General features: G+C 42.3%; 1 protein-coding gene across 5 annotated transcripts in view; it reads left to right on the forward strand.

Moving 5' to 3' along the window:
- Positions 1-32: 32 nt before the first annotated feature.
- wdhd1 (WD repeat and HMG-box DNA binding protein 1) overlaps positions 33-14,614 on the forward strand; it is an 88,801-nt gene continuing 74,219 nt past the window's right edge. For 3 of the 5 annotated variants that reach the window (XM_072268521.1, XM_072268538.1, XM_072268547.1), the window contains exons 1-2: positions 33-142; positions 13,324-13,409. In XM_072268521.1, coding sequence (XP_072124622.1) covers positions 13,333-13,409 — 77 coding nt within the window. In that variant the 5' untranslated portion in view covers positions 33-142; positions 13,324-13,332. Of the gene's footprint in view, positions 143-347; positions 390-13,323; positions 13,410-14,354; positions 14,412-14,614 lie in introns of those variants that run through there. The other 2 variants (XM_072268529.1, XM_072268556.1) reach the window with 2 other exon arrangements.

Here is a 14,614-nt window from a genome sequence, read left to right on the forward strand (position 1 = left end):
TCTAGTTTAAGAATCGACCCAAGATATGGTATTTTATCCTCCTCATCTGGCGCAGTCTGTGACGTGCCGGAGGCGTTTGGCGGGAAACACGAAACCTTTGCTGAGCGGCGGCGGCGGCGAGAAAGAAAGCGATCGGTGCCCGGTGAGTGAAAACGCTGCCGTCGGCCCTACAATGCACCTTCTCTCCAAACTGTGGGAAGTTAACTGGCCCCGTTTGGAAGCACCCTCCCTATCTAGCTCTGCAGATTAAACCAAATCTGGGCGAGGAAGTGGAGCATCCTCAGTGAAAATAATGTTGAAATAGTGGCGTAAGTGAAGCAGTGAAAGCGCTGTGGATGTGATTGCAGGTGACAGGGGTCTGTCTCCCTAAGCAGCAAACGGAGGAGGAGGTTTGTTGGATTCTCATCGACATCAAACTTCACAGATATGAAGAAGGATAATGTAGACAAAGAAAAGGGATGGCATTTGTGTTTTTTTTGACGAACTGGTCCTTATCAGTGGTACAGCTGGTGTAGCGGGAATAATATTTAAAGTGATTCAAACAAAGTTACAGTAGAAATGCATCTACAAACAGATTTGGAGATATTATGTGGTGATGTTTGTTAGGTCAGAAATTGAAGGCAAATATTTTAAGAAAGTGGAGGACTGCGAGTCTCAATCTCGTTAACTGAAGAAGAGAAAATTTTTCTGTAGTGTTTGTCACATTATCTACCATAAACTCGAAGACTTCTGTTTTTATCACAACTACACTTACTCCGAGCTGTCTCCTGAAGGGATGTTTATAGAAGCTAACATAAACCATGTTTTGGCATCTGCCGCATTTGCTCTCAAAATGAGGCCTTCCACTCTGGAACCTCTGAAAAGTCCTACTTTGAAAATGTAGCTGTTCCCTTACTCTAATAGTTGGAGCCCTCACATGCATTTCTGCTATTTCCTACTCGCCCCTTTTCTCAGACAGAACAGAAATGGAGTTCCTCTGGTCTTCATCTTTCGCCCACTAGCCTCCATGTCCAGCACATTACCCTACCCATTACCAGCATACCCCACACAAGCAAGGGAAAATCTGCAGATGCTGGAGAAGGGTCTAGGCCTGAAATGTTGACTGTACTTATTTCCATAGATGCTTCCTGGCCTGCTGAGTTCCTCCAGCATTTGTGTGTGTTACCTACATACCTAATATGGATTATTCGGATTTCATAGTCATAGTCATAGTCATACTTTATTGATCCTGGGGGAAATTGGTTTTCGTTACAGTTGCACCATAAATAATAAATAGTAATAGAACCATAAATAGTTAAATAGTAATATGTAAATTATGCCAGTAAATTATGAAATAAATCCAGGACCAGCCTATTGGCTCAGGGTGTCTGACCCTCCAAGGGAGGAGTTGTAAAGTTTGATGGCCACAGGCAGTAATGACTTCCTATAACGCTCTGTGTTGCATCTCGGTGGAATGAGTCTCTGGCTGAATGTACTCCTGTGCCCACCCAGTACATTATGTAGTGGATGGGAGACATTGACCAAGATGGCATGCAACTTGGACAGCGTCCTCTTTTCAGACACCACCGTGAGAGAGTCCAGTTCCATCCCCACAACATCACTGGCCTTACGAATGAGTTTGTTGATTCTGTTGGTGTCTGCTACCCTCGGCCTGCTGCCCCAGCACACAACAGCAAACATGATAGCACTGGCCACCACAGACTGGTAGAACATCCTCAGCATCGTCCGACAGATGTTAAAAGACCTCAGTCTCCTCAGGAAATAGATTTGGCTCTGACCCTTCTTGTAGATAGCCTCAGTGTTCTTTGACCCCTTTGATTCACTTTTCCCATCCTACCCTCTACCTGGTTTCCATCTGCCTATCATCCCTCCCTTCAACCTGTCACATACCTGTCTCTACCCTTCTCCCTCCACTTTCCCATGTGGCTTCATCTGCTTAATTTCCCCTCTTGTGGTTCCTCTATTGTAACATGAGTCTTCCCCCACCTGGCCCTATCTACATCAAACATGAACAATATAACACTGGTCAGACATTCATTCACAATGTTCTGTTGATCTTGATGTCAGATTATACTTGCTGTTCTCCTCCATATCCCTCCATTTCTTTTCATATTCATGTGTCTATGTGGAAATCTCAAACTCCACCAAACTGCTTCCATTATTACCCCCAATAACCTATTCCAGGCACCTACCTCTCTACATTATTAAGATAAAACTTGCTCTTAATGTTGCCTTTAAACTTCGACTTCCACCCTTAAAAACATATCTTGTGGTGTTTGACATTTTTACCCTGAGGGAAGGATGCTGACTATCTACCCAGACCTCTCATAATTTAATAAACATCTATCAGGTCTCCTCTCAGCTTCCGATGTTCTGGGTAGAGTCACACTTTCCTTGTCACTCATGCCCTCTGATCTAGCCAGCATCCTGATAAACATCTTCTGTACCTTTTCTACAGTCTCCACATCCTTCCTATAATGGGGTGATCAGACCCTCATGCAATATTCCAAGTGTGGTGTGACTGATTTATATAGCTGCAGTATGTCTTCTGTACTCTTATATTGAACGCCCCATCCAATGAAGGCAGGTATGCCATATGCCATTTTTGCCGCCTTCTGCATCTGTGTAGCTACTTTCAGTCAACTATGGACTTAGACTCCATGATCCCACTATACCTCAATACTATTAAGTGGCCTACCATTAACTTACTTACCTATAATTCCTCTTTTTATTTGACCTCACAAAATACAACACCACATAATTGTCCAGATCAGAATTGGGTTTATCATCACTGACATATGTCATGATATATTGTTTTGCGGTAAGACATAAAACAAGATTAAACTCCACCTGCTACTTCTCTGCCTGCGTCTGTAACTGATCTATATCCCACTGTATTCTTTAATAGTCCTTTAAAGTAAAAGTAAAGGCATCCGTTAGTCTTGCGAGACCATGGATCTGCGCCTGGAAAGTCTTCACTCTCCAGGGCACAGGCCAGGGCAAGGTTGTATGGAAGACCAGCAGTTGCCCATGCTGCAAGTCTCCCCTCTCCATGACACCAATGTTGTCCAAGGGAAGGGCATTAGGACCCATACAGCTTGGCACCAGTGTCGTCGCAGAGCAATGTGTGATTAAGTGCCTTGCTCAAGGACACAACACGTTCCCTCAGCTGGGGCTCGAACTCACGACCTTCAGGTAGCTGGTCCAATGCCTTAACCACTTAGCCATATGCCACTTGGTTCACAATTCCACCGATCTTGCTGTCATCTGAAAACTTGATAATCCACCTATCTATATTTTCAAGAATCCTTGCAGAACACCACTGGTCACATCAGAGTAACAGTCTTCCACCCCTACTCTACATTCTATGGGCAAGGCAAACTTGTAATTCATCCTGGATGCAATGCACCTTTATCTTAATCAACCTACCATTAGGGACCTTATCAAATGCTTTACTAAAGTCTAAGCAGATAATAGTCATAGCCGTACTTTATTGATCCTGGGGGAAATTGGTTTTCGTTACAGTTGCACCATAAATAATTAAATAGTAATATGTAAATTATGCCAGGAAATAATGCTCACAGCCTTACCCTCATAAAGCTCCTTTTGGTGGGGGGGGGGAGGAAAACTTGGTTAAGTTTATAAGGCATGACCCACCTTGCCCTGCACAGCAATGCTGACTGTCTTGAAGCAGGCCATGTCTTTCCAAACACAATTTTTATCCTTTACTATCCTATCCAATATCTTCCTGACAGCTAATGTGAAGATCGTTGGTCAATCTGGATTATCCCAATTTTCTTTCTTGAACGAAGGCACAACCTTTGCTACTCTGCAGTGCTCCTGGAACTCACCTGTTGCTAGTGAGGACACGAAGATCTTTGTCAAAGCCCTAGCAGTCTCCTCACTTTGTTCAATATTCTAGTAGACTGTATATACCATCAGGGGTTGGGGACAACTACCTTAATGTGTCTTGGAAGATTCAGCATTACCTTCTCCTTAATCTTAAAATATCCCAGCACATTAGCATGCCCACACTATCTTCCAAATCCTTTTCCTCAGTAAGTACTGACACAAAGTACTCATTTACTCTGCCACTTGCTTTGACTCCAAGCACAACCCCACCCCCTGGCTCCTATCCTTTCCATTCTTGAGTGGACCTGCCCTCTCCTTAGTTATTCTCTTTTTTCCTTAATGTGCCTTCGCCTTCTTTTTGATCTGGTTGCCAGGTACATTTCCTGATCTTGTTGAGCCTTCCTCATTGCCTGCTTGAGCACTTTATATTCTAGAAGAGTCTAGCCTGTATTTTTTTTCTTCCTAATCCTTGTTTATGCTGCCTTTATCTTCCTGACTATATTTTGGACGTTCCAGGTCATTCAAGGCTCTCTTAACATTTTTGCCCTTACTCCTTACCTGAACATGTCAGTCCTATTCCCAAAATGTTCACCCACTGTCAGGTCTATCACCTGGTCTGGCTCATTTCTCACAACCAGATCCAGTATGTTTTCTTCTCTAGTTGGATTCTCCACATAGTGTTTCAGGAATGCTTTTGGATGCACTGAAGAAATCCTGCTCCATCAAAGTCTCTTGTATTAAGGAATTTCCAATTGATATAAGTAAAGTTAAATTCCCCCACTTTAGCACTTTTTTTAAACCCTTTTCTTTAACGCCTTTCCACAATCTGTCTATATATCTGCTTCTCCACTTCTCAGTGGCTTATGGGGGAGGGCACGATAGTATAATCTCATTTGCACAATTGCACCTTTCTTATTTTGGAGTCCCTCCCAAAATGCCTCTGGAATATCACTCCAATGAGTCCTCTCTGAGTACTGTTGTGACATTCTCCCTTATCCCTTAGTGAAACCCCTCGACCTCTTTTACCCTCCTCCAAAATCCCTCTTTATCACATATAAAAGAAGGAAACCCAGGAACAATGAGCTGCCAGTACTGTCCCTCATGCAACCAGGCCTTTGTAATTCATCGTAGTTCCATGTACTTATCTAGGTTCTAAGACTACGTCTACACTACGCCGGATAATTTTGAAAACGCCGGTTTCGAGTAAAAACGACAGGCGTCCACACTAAGCGTTTTTCAAAATATCTCCGTCCACATTAGGCGGATATTTGGGTGAATCTCCTCCTACTGGGCATGCGCAGGACACACACAGAAAACAAGCGAAGAGGGAACGATATACTTTGTGCGCATTTGTCCAGTTACAGAGTAGGAAAACTTTAAAGGAATTGCTCTTGGCTCTCGCACAGGAGGACTTACCCATAATAGCCCTAGAGTTGAAATAAACACATTTCAACCATTCTGTCCCACCATGTTCATTAGCTTATCCCCTGCTTTCCTCCCTTTCAGTCTAACTTGGCAACTGTCTTCCTTGCCTTCAACCGTACCACCTGTTGCCCTGCTGCTGTGGTTCCCACCCCTCTGCCACTCTGGTTTAAACCCTCCAAGTAGCACTGGCAAATGTACTGATTTCTTTCCAGCTCAGATGAAGACTGTTTTATTTGTAGCGATCCTACCTGCCTTGCCAATTATATATAAATCTGAAGCCCTCCCTCCTCTACTAGCTCCTTAGTCCTGTATCGAAATGCACTGTGTACCTGTTTCTACCCGTGCAGCATTGGTAGTAATCCTGAGATTACTTTTCCTGCTTTTTAAATCTGTCCATCATCTTCCTTCCCTTCCCCCCCCTTTGCACCTATTTCCCTCTACGTTCTCAATTCTGATACAGGGTCTCAACTCAAAACATCAACCATCCCTTCTTGTCCACACCTGCTGCTTGACACATTGTGTTCTTCCAGCAGTTTACATTTCACTGCTGCTTAGGACATTGTTCTTCTTTAAATAATACCATGGTTTCTTTTGTGCACCATAATACTGGCCAGAGGAGCTTTGGATTAACACCTCAAAGATGAAGTCTTTGAAAGTGCGGGGTCTCTGTATGTTCCTGTGTTGGTACAGATTTTGCTTTCATGTCTTTGCAACTGTTGCTGTGCTCTGTTTGGTGGTCACAGACACCGATGGAATTTATTTGGCCCTGGGGAAATTGTTTACAATGTCTGTTGCCAAGGGAGTCAGAAGCAATGTTGGTTAGCAGTTTAATGAGAATGGGATGTCGGTAGTAGAGAGCGGGTCATTGAGGTTGTGAGCTTGGAGTGGAGTCATAAATAGGCAGAGGAGAAGCCTAAAATGATGAGAGTTGAGTTGAGACCCCAGAGAGTTATTGTCACATGAAATTAGAAAATAGAGTATATGAGGAAGCCACAAAGGTAGCTAGGTTTGACTAATAAAGTACGTGAATATTTAACATTCATGGTTAGAGCTGAAGGTTGGGGAGGCAGGGAAAGTTTAAATCTCTTAAGTTTTAATCAGATGTCCTCTTACTTAGTCATACAACAGTACAGCACAGGAAAGGCCCACGGTGTCTTTGCCAACCAGAATGCCAATGTAAATTAATCCAATCTGCCTGCACACGATTTGTACCACTCCATTCTTGGAGGGTGGTGAACCTATGGGATTCATTGCTACAGACTGCTGTGGAGGCCAAATCATTGGGTACGTTTAAAATGGAGGTTGATAGATTCTTGATTTTTAAGGGTGACAAAGTTACAGGGAGAAGGCAGGAGAATGAGGTTGAGTGGGATAATTGATCAGCCATGATGGAATGGTGCAGCCAACTTGCTAAGCCGAATGGTCTAATTCTGCTCCTATGTCTTGTGGTCTAATGGTCTCATTCCCTGCCTGTTCATGTGCCTGCCAAATGTCTTAAACATTGCTTCCATCACCTACCTCAGCATGATGTGCACCCACTACTTTGTGCATTAAAAATATTGCTTTGGAACTCAACTTTAAGCTTTCTGCTCCTCTTACCTTAAAACTATAGCCTCTGGTTCATGTTTCCACCCTGGGAAAAAGACTAACGATCTACCCTATCTTTGTCTCTCATAATATACAATATTTCTATCCGGTCAACCCTAAGCCTCCAGTGCTCCAGGGGAAACAATCCAAGTTTGTCCAAATACTCCTTATAGCTAATAATCTTTAATCCAGCAACACGTTGGTGAACCTCTTCTGCACCTTCTCCAAAGCCTCTATATCCTTCAGGAGTGACCAGAGATGCACCAAATGTGGCCCAATCAATGTTTTATACAGCTGTAGTGTGACTTCCTGTGGTTATACTCAACATGCTGACCTATTGAGGCAAGTATGCCATACACCTTTTCCACCCTTTTAACTTGTAGGGAACTATAGACTCACACCTCAATGATCCCAAGGGTCCTGCTGTTTAATGTACAGTATATGCTCCTCTTATGTTTTATTTCTTCAAGCTTTTTTCAAACTTATGAAAATCTGACAGATATTGTGATGCAGCATAGCTGGATGTTTGTCAAAGGTGCTCAATCTCATTCATGACCTTAACGTCATGTAGGTTTTGTGAAAGTTGGGGACAGTTCTTCCAGGTGAGGCAGCATCTTACTTTTGAATCTGCTAGGGTTGTCTATTGTGTCTGGTGCTCTCAATGCAGTCTCCTCTACATTGGTGAGACACGTCATAAATTGGGGACCGCTTCGTCGAGCACTTCCACGCCATCCACCACAAACAGGACTTCTAGGTGGCCAAAAGATTTAATTCCGATTCCCATTCTTGTTCCGATGTGTCGATTCGTGGCCTCCTCGTGCCATGATGAGGTCACTCTCAGGGTGGAGGAGCAACACCTTGTATTCTGTCTGGTATCTCCGACTAATGGCATGAATATTGATTTCTCCTTCCAGTGAATAAATTTCCCTCCCCTCCTTTCCTCTATTCCCACTCTGACCTTTCACTACTTCTCACCTGCCAATTACTTTCCCCTGGGTCCCCTCCTCCTCCTCTTTCTCCTATTGTCCCCTCTCATCTCCTAACAGATTCTTCTTCAGCCCTTGACCTTTCCTACCCACCTGGCTTCACCTGTCACCTTCCAGCTAGTCTCTTTCCCCTCCCTCCAACTTTTTATTCTGGCATCTTCCCTCTTCTCAGTCCTGAAGAAGGGTCTTGGCCCAAAATATTGACTGTTTACTCTTTTCCATAGATGTTACCTGACCTGTTGAGCTCCTTCAGCATTGTGTGTGTGTGTGTGTGTGTGTGTGTTACTTTGGGTTTCCAGCATCTGTAGATTTTCTTGTGGTTGTGATTTACTGTGTATGCCTGGCCTGTTCAACCTTGTAAAAGAACACATCCATGTTAGGTATTAGTCTAGTGAACTTTCATAAACTGTTTCCGATACAATGCCATCCTTCTTTAAATAAGGAGCTCTATTTTATAAGGAAATGTAAATGGTCTTTCAAAGCCCTACACAGCTAAAGTATAATTTCCCAGCCTCATTGCTAGAGGAGGTCAGTACAATAACATTTTATTAGCTTTTCTAGTTGAATTATATCCTTTTGGGAATCTTGCACTAGGATACCTAGATCCTTTTGCATCCCAGGATTCTGCTGTCTCTCTCCGTTTTTGCCCTTTTATTTTTCCTGTCAAAGTGGATGATTTTACATTTTTCCACATATACTGCATTTGCCAGATTTTTGTCCAGTCAACTCTACAACAAAATCAATTTACTCAGGAAATGGTCCATTTAACAAAAAAAAAATCAAATTTAAAAACTACAGGAAGTTCTTTCAGTAAATGGATTAATAATTCTTCAGTGAGGAAAAACAAGTGTTATATCTAATTATGGGTCTTAAATTCAGTTTCAGTTACTTAGGTTGACTGATGGCAAATTTATCCATAAGACCATAAGATATAGGAGCAGAATTAGACTATTTGGCCCATTCAGTCATGGCTGATACTTTTTTCCCCTCCTCAGTCCCACTCCCCAGCTTTCTTCCCATAGCCTTTGATGTTGTGGCCAATCAAGAACCTATCAATCTCTACTTTAAATACACCCAACAACCTGGCCTCCACAACTGCATGTGGTAACAAGTTGCACAAATTCACCACCCTCTGGCTAAAGAAATTTCTCTGCTTCTCTGCTTTAAATGGATGCCCCTGTATCTTGAGGGCGTGCACTCTTGTCCTAGACTCCCCCAACATGGGAAACATCCTTTCTACATCTACTCTGTTTAGATCTTTCAACATTTGAAAACTTTTAATGAGGTTTCACCTTATCCTTCTAAACTCCAGTGAGTACAGGCCCAGAGCCATCAAATATTTCTCTTACGATAACCCTTTCATTCCCGGAATCATCATTGTGAACTGCTTCTGGACCGTCTCCAATGCCAGCACATCTCTTCTTAGATAGGGAGCCCAAAACTATTCACAGTACTCAAGGTGAGGCCTCACCGGTGCCTTATAAAATCTCAGCATTACATCCCTGCTCTTGTATTCTGGACCTCTTGAAATGAATACTAACATTGCATTTGTCTTGCTCACCACAGTCTCAACCTGCAAGTTAACCTTCAGGATGTTCAGCACAAGGACTCCCAAATCTCTTTCCCATTCTCCTAATCTGTCTATGTCCTTCTGGAGCCTTCCTGTTTCCTTAACACTGCCTTACCCCTCCAATCTTCATATCATCTGCAAACTTGGCAACAAAGCCATTTATTCCATTATCTAGATTATTGATATACAGCATAAAAAGAAGTGGTTCCATCACTGACCACTGTGGAACACCACTGGTCACTGGTAGACAACCATAAAAGAATACTTTCATCCATACTCGCTGTCTCCTACCAATCAGCCAATGCTCTAACCATGCTAGTAATTTTCCTGTAATACCATGGGCTCTTGATAGGCAGCCTCATGCATGGCACCTTGTCAAAGGCCTTTTGAAAATCCAAATATACAACATCCACTGCATTTCCTTTCTCCTTGTAATCTCCTCAAAGAATTCCAACAGGTTCATCGGGTAAGATTTTCCCTTATGGAAACCATGCTGACTTTGTCCTATCTTATCCTGTGTCACTAAGTACTCCATAACCTCATCCTTAACAATTGACTCCAACATCTTCTCAGCCTCTGAGGTCAGGCTAACTGGATTATGATTTCCATTCTGCTGCCTCCCTCTTTTCTTAAAGAGTGGAATGACATTTTCAGTTTTCCAGTCCTCCGGAACCAGAGTCCAATGTTTCTTGAAAGACCATTACTAACACCTCCACAATCTCTACTGCTACCTCTTTCAGAACCCTAGAGTGCAGTTCATCTGGTCTGGGTGACTTATGTATCTTTACTTCTTTCAGCTTTTTGAGCACCTTCTCCCTTGTAATAGTAACTGCACTCACTTCTCTTCCTTCACATGCTTCAACACATGGTACACTGCTGGTGTCTTCCACAGTCAGGACTGATGCAAATACTCATTTCGTTCATCTGCCATCTCCTTGTCCCTTGTTATTATTTCTCTGGCCTCATTTACTAGAGGTCCTATATCTACTCTTATCTCTCTTTTATTTTGAAATTTGAAAAAACGTTTTCTATCTACCGTGATATTGTTTGCTATCTTGCATTCATATTTCATCTTTTCTCTCCTAATGATTATTTTAGTTGTTTTCTGTAGGTTTTTAAAATCTTCCCAATCCTCTATCTTCCTTCTAATTTTTGCTTGTTGTAAGCTCTCTCTTTTGCTTTTACATTAGCTTTGACTTTCCTTGTCAGCCATAGTTGTACTATTTTGCCATTTGAGTATTTTTTGGTTTTGGAATACATCTATCTTGCACCTTCTTCATTTTTCTCAGAAACTCATGCCATTGTTGCTCTGCTGCCATCCCTGCCAGCATCTCCTTCCAATTTACTTTGGCCAACTCCTCTCTCGCACCTCTGTAATTTCCTTTACTCCACTGAAATACTGCTACATCAGACTTTACTTTCTCCCTATCAAATTTCAAGTTGAACTCAGTCCTATTGTGATCACTGTCTCCTAGGGGTTATTTACTTTAAGCTTCCTAATCACCTCCAGTTCATAACATAACACCCAAACCAGTATAGCTGATCCCCTAGTAGGCTCAACAACAAACTGCTTTGAAAACCATCTTGCAGGCATGCGACAAATGTGCTCTCCAGAGATCCATTACCAACCTGATCTTTCCAATCTACCTGCATGTTAAAATCTCCCATAACTATCATAACATTGCCCTTTTGGCACACCTTTTCTAGTTCCTGTTGTAATCTAGTCTACATCCCAGCTCCTGTTTGGAAGCCTGTATATAACTGCCATCAGGGTCCTATTACCTTTAAAGTTTCTTAACTCAACCCACAAGGATTCAACATCTTCTGAACCTATGTCACATCTTTCCAAAGATTTGAGGCCATTTTTTACAAGCAGCGCCACTCCACCCCCTCTGCCTACCTTCCTATCCCTGATACAATGTATAACCTTGGACATTCAGCTCTCAACTACAACCATCATTCAGCCACGATTCAATGATGGCCACAACATCATACCGACAATCTGTACAAGTGCAACAAGATCGTCCACCTTATTTCCTATACTCCGTGCATTGAAATATAACATTTTGAGTATTGTGTTTGCTACCCTTTTTGATTCTGCCTCTGTCATGCACTGATACTCTCCCTGCTGACTGCAATGTTGCCCTATCATCTGCCTGCCCTTCCTGAGAGTCTGACTGTATGCTCGCTTTGCTTTTTTACCATCCGTCCTATCCTGAATCCCTTCACTCCGGCTCCTATCCCCCTGCCAAATTAATTTAAATTCTCCCCAACAGCTCAAACAAGCCTGCCCATGAGAATATTCGTCCCCCTCTGGTTCAGATGCAACCTGTTCCTTTTGTCCAGGTTATACCTGCCCCCGGACAGGTCCCAGTGATCCAAGAACCTGAAGCTCTGCCCCCTGCACCAGCTTCTCAGCCGTGCATTTATCTGCCAGATCATCCTGTTTCTACCCTCAATGGTGCATTTCACAGGTAGCAATCCAGAAATTCCAAGCCTAGCGGTCCTGCTTCACAGCTTTCTACCTGGCTCTCTAAATTCTCTCTTCAGGACCTCATTGATTTTCCTTCCTCTGTCATTGGTACCAACATCTGGCTGCTCTCCCTTGCGCTCCAAAATGCAATCCAAGACATCTTCAACCCTGGCAACCGGGAGGCAATATACCATCCAGGTGTCCCATTCATGTCCACAGAATCTCCTGTCTGTTCTTCTGACTATTGAGTTCCCTATCACTACTGCTTCCTCCTCCTTCCTCTTTCCTTTCTGCACCACGGACTCATGCTCAGTGCCAGCAACCTGGTCTCTGTGGCATTCCCCTGGGAAATCATCCCCCACAACAGTATCCAAAACAGTACACTCATTATTGAGGGGAATGACCGCAGGGGTACTCTGTGCTAATTGCCTATTTGCCTTCCTATTTCTTTTACTGACAGTCACCTCTTGCAACGTAAAGGGTGACTACTTCCCTGTAACTCTGATGATCTCCTCACTCTCCTGTACAAGCTGGTCTCTTGGTTATCTAGTTGCTGGTCCAGATCCCTGACACAGTCTTCAAGGAGCTGTAGCTGGATGCATCTCACGTAGATGTAGTTCCCTCCCTTCCAATCATCTCCACTCTGTCAATACAGTGATAGCAAGAGTCATGAGTTTTACGGCTCAGAAGCGGGTTCTTTGGTTCATTGCTTCCATGTTGATCCTCTTGCCCATGCACAGTAATCCCATTGCCTGCATTAGGACCACATCCCCAGCCCAGTTTAGCGCTGGGAAGGTCAGTTAGTTGGCACTTCATCAATTTCTAGAGGTGGGCACTTCAGGGGAGGTTATTAGGGCAGCACCAGATCAACACTGAGGGTAGCATAAAGGTTAATAGGCGTACTTATTTATTTAGCATCTGTCTCCTGCTTGAGCTAGACAATGAAGCTTTCACTGTGTGCACTTTTTTCTAATACCCCTATATATCAGTACAGTTGGAACATAAATAGAGAATATAATTAGTTACTGCTCCATACTCTAAATTCTACTTCCTTCCAGTTATTGTATGATTTGTTGGTGGATGGCTTCCTTCAGACTAGATCAAGCTTGTGTCCTGCATTGTTTGCAATGGAATTAGTCACTCTGGGATGACATCTGTGATCCTAGGAATAACCGTGTGTTTTGAGGAAATTGCATACAGATTAATATATTTGAATTTGTTTCATTTTCCAAAATGAAATGGTCAAGTGTCTTTTGGATTAAGTGTATTATACCTGCATCCTCCACAACAATCCACCAGACCACTCTGAAAATGTTGATTTCTCATTGTATGTAACAAGAATTGAGACTGGTTAGTTTCTATTTTTTTTCTATTGTACCTATAAAATCTGTGCCTTCACTTTGAATGTTATTTTTCCTTGGTTAAAACAGCAATTGAGGATGCCAGCTGAAAGAAAGCCAATGCGATATGCACACCCCGAGGGATACACTGGTGTTTGTTTTGATGAAACAGGAAGGTAAGGTCCCTTGATGTACCTAAATTTAATAGAGCACCCATAGTTAAACTCTATATTAAAGTTTAACTCTCTTTCAAAATACATTTTTACCTTAGGGAGTGACAAGTTAGGTCCTGAGACAATGTTTCCACTTAAGTTTGGTGGGAGAGTGGAATCCAGAACTAGTTTCAGAATAAAGGGTCACCTATTTAAGACCAAGATAAGAAATTATTTCTCTCCACACAGAATTGTAATCTTTTGGAATTTTCTATCCCAGAGAGATGCCAACCCTTTAAATAAATTGAAAGTTAAAATTTTTAGTCTGTGGGGGACTTGAGGATTATGGGCAACTGAAAATGGAAAATTGAGCCAAGGCCAAGATCAAATTGGCAATTTAGTCCACTTTTCCATCTAGCGCTATTTAATGGATTTTTATAGGTAGTTTAATCTCTGTGACATGATAAGAGCAGATGATCCAATTCATTTTCTAGTTAAGAGAGTAACTTAATAATTACCCTCCTTAGTTTTGAATTTCTTGATTAATGTAAAGGAACAGGGTGTGAGATAGATGAGTATCTTGCCATAGTGCACAGAACAGTTCCTGAACTGTTCGTTATGGACAATATTTCCTTCTCTCATTATGTCATTCAGAGTTTTTTATTTGAGGCTGCAGCTTCTACTTAAAAAGCCTGTATTGTTGAAATGTCTAAACTTCCTGTCAAAGTAAAAGATATATGCCCTTTACAATGAGTTGCAGGGTGGGTTTACCACATTGATTTGTGGGATTGTAAAGCAAAATCTGCAGACATTAGAAATCTAAAATGAAAACAGAAAGAGCAATATTTGCCATATGTTGATCTCTACAGAGGCAAAACCCAAAGCAGATGGAGCAACTGCTTTACGGACATCCCCATACAGCCCACAAAAGAGTCTCTGAGCTTTGAGAGTCCTCTTATTTTATTTTTCTCATCTTCCATCTTGACATATTGAGCCTCAGCACTCAATTGAACTCAACATTTTCAGGTAATCAACCTTCCCAGAATGTTGAGAGCTTGCCTGTTCTGGTATGTGACCATAGAGCAGTGATATTAACTCAGTTAATTTCTTGCAACAGATGCTGCCTGATCTGCTGAATATTTACAGCATTTTCTTTCATTTTGGTTTTGAGCAACTGTTGTGGTTTGCCTCTCATAGTTGTAGCATCTTCTGTTGTTTTGGCTTTTTCC

The sequence above is a fragment of the Mobula birostris genome, chromosome 1, assembly GCF_030028105.1.
Source record: "Mobula birostris isolate sMobBir1 chromosome 1, sMobBir1.hap1, whole genome shotgun sequence".
In the NCBI taxonomy this organism is placed as follows: Eukaryota; Metazoa; Chordata; class Chondrichthyes; order Myliobatiformes; family Myliobatidae; genus Mobula; species Mobula birostris.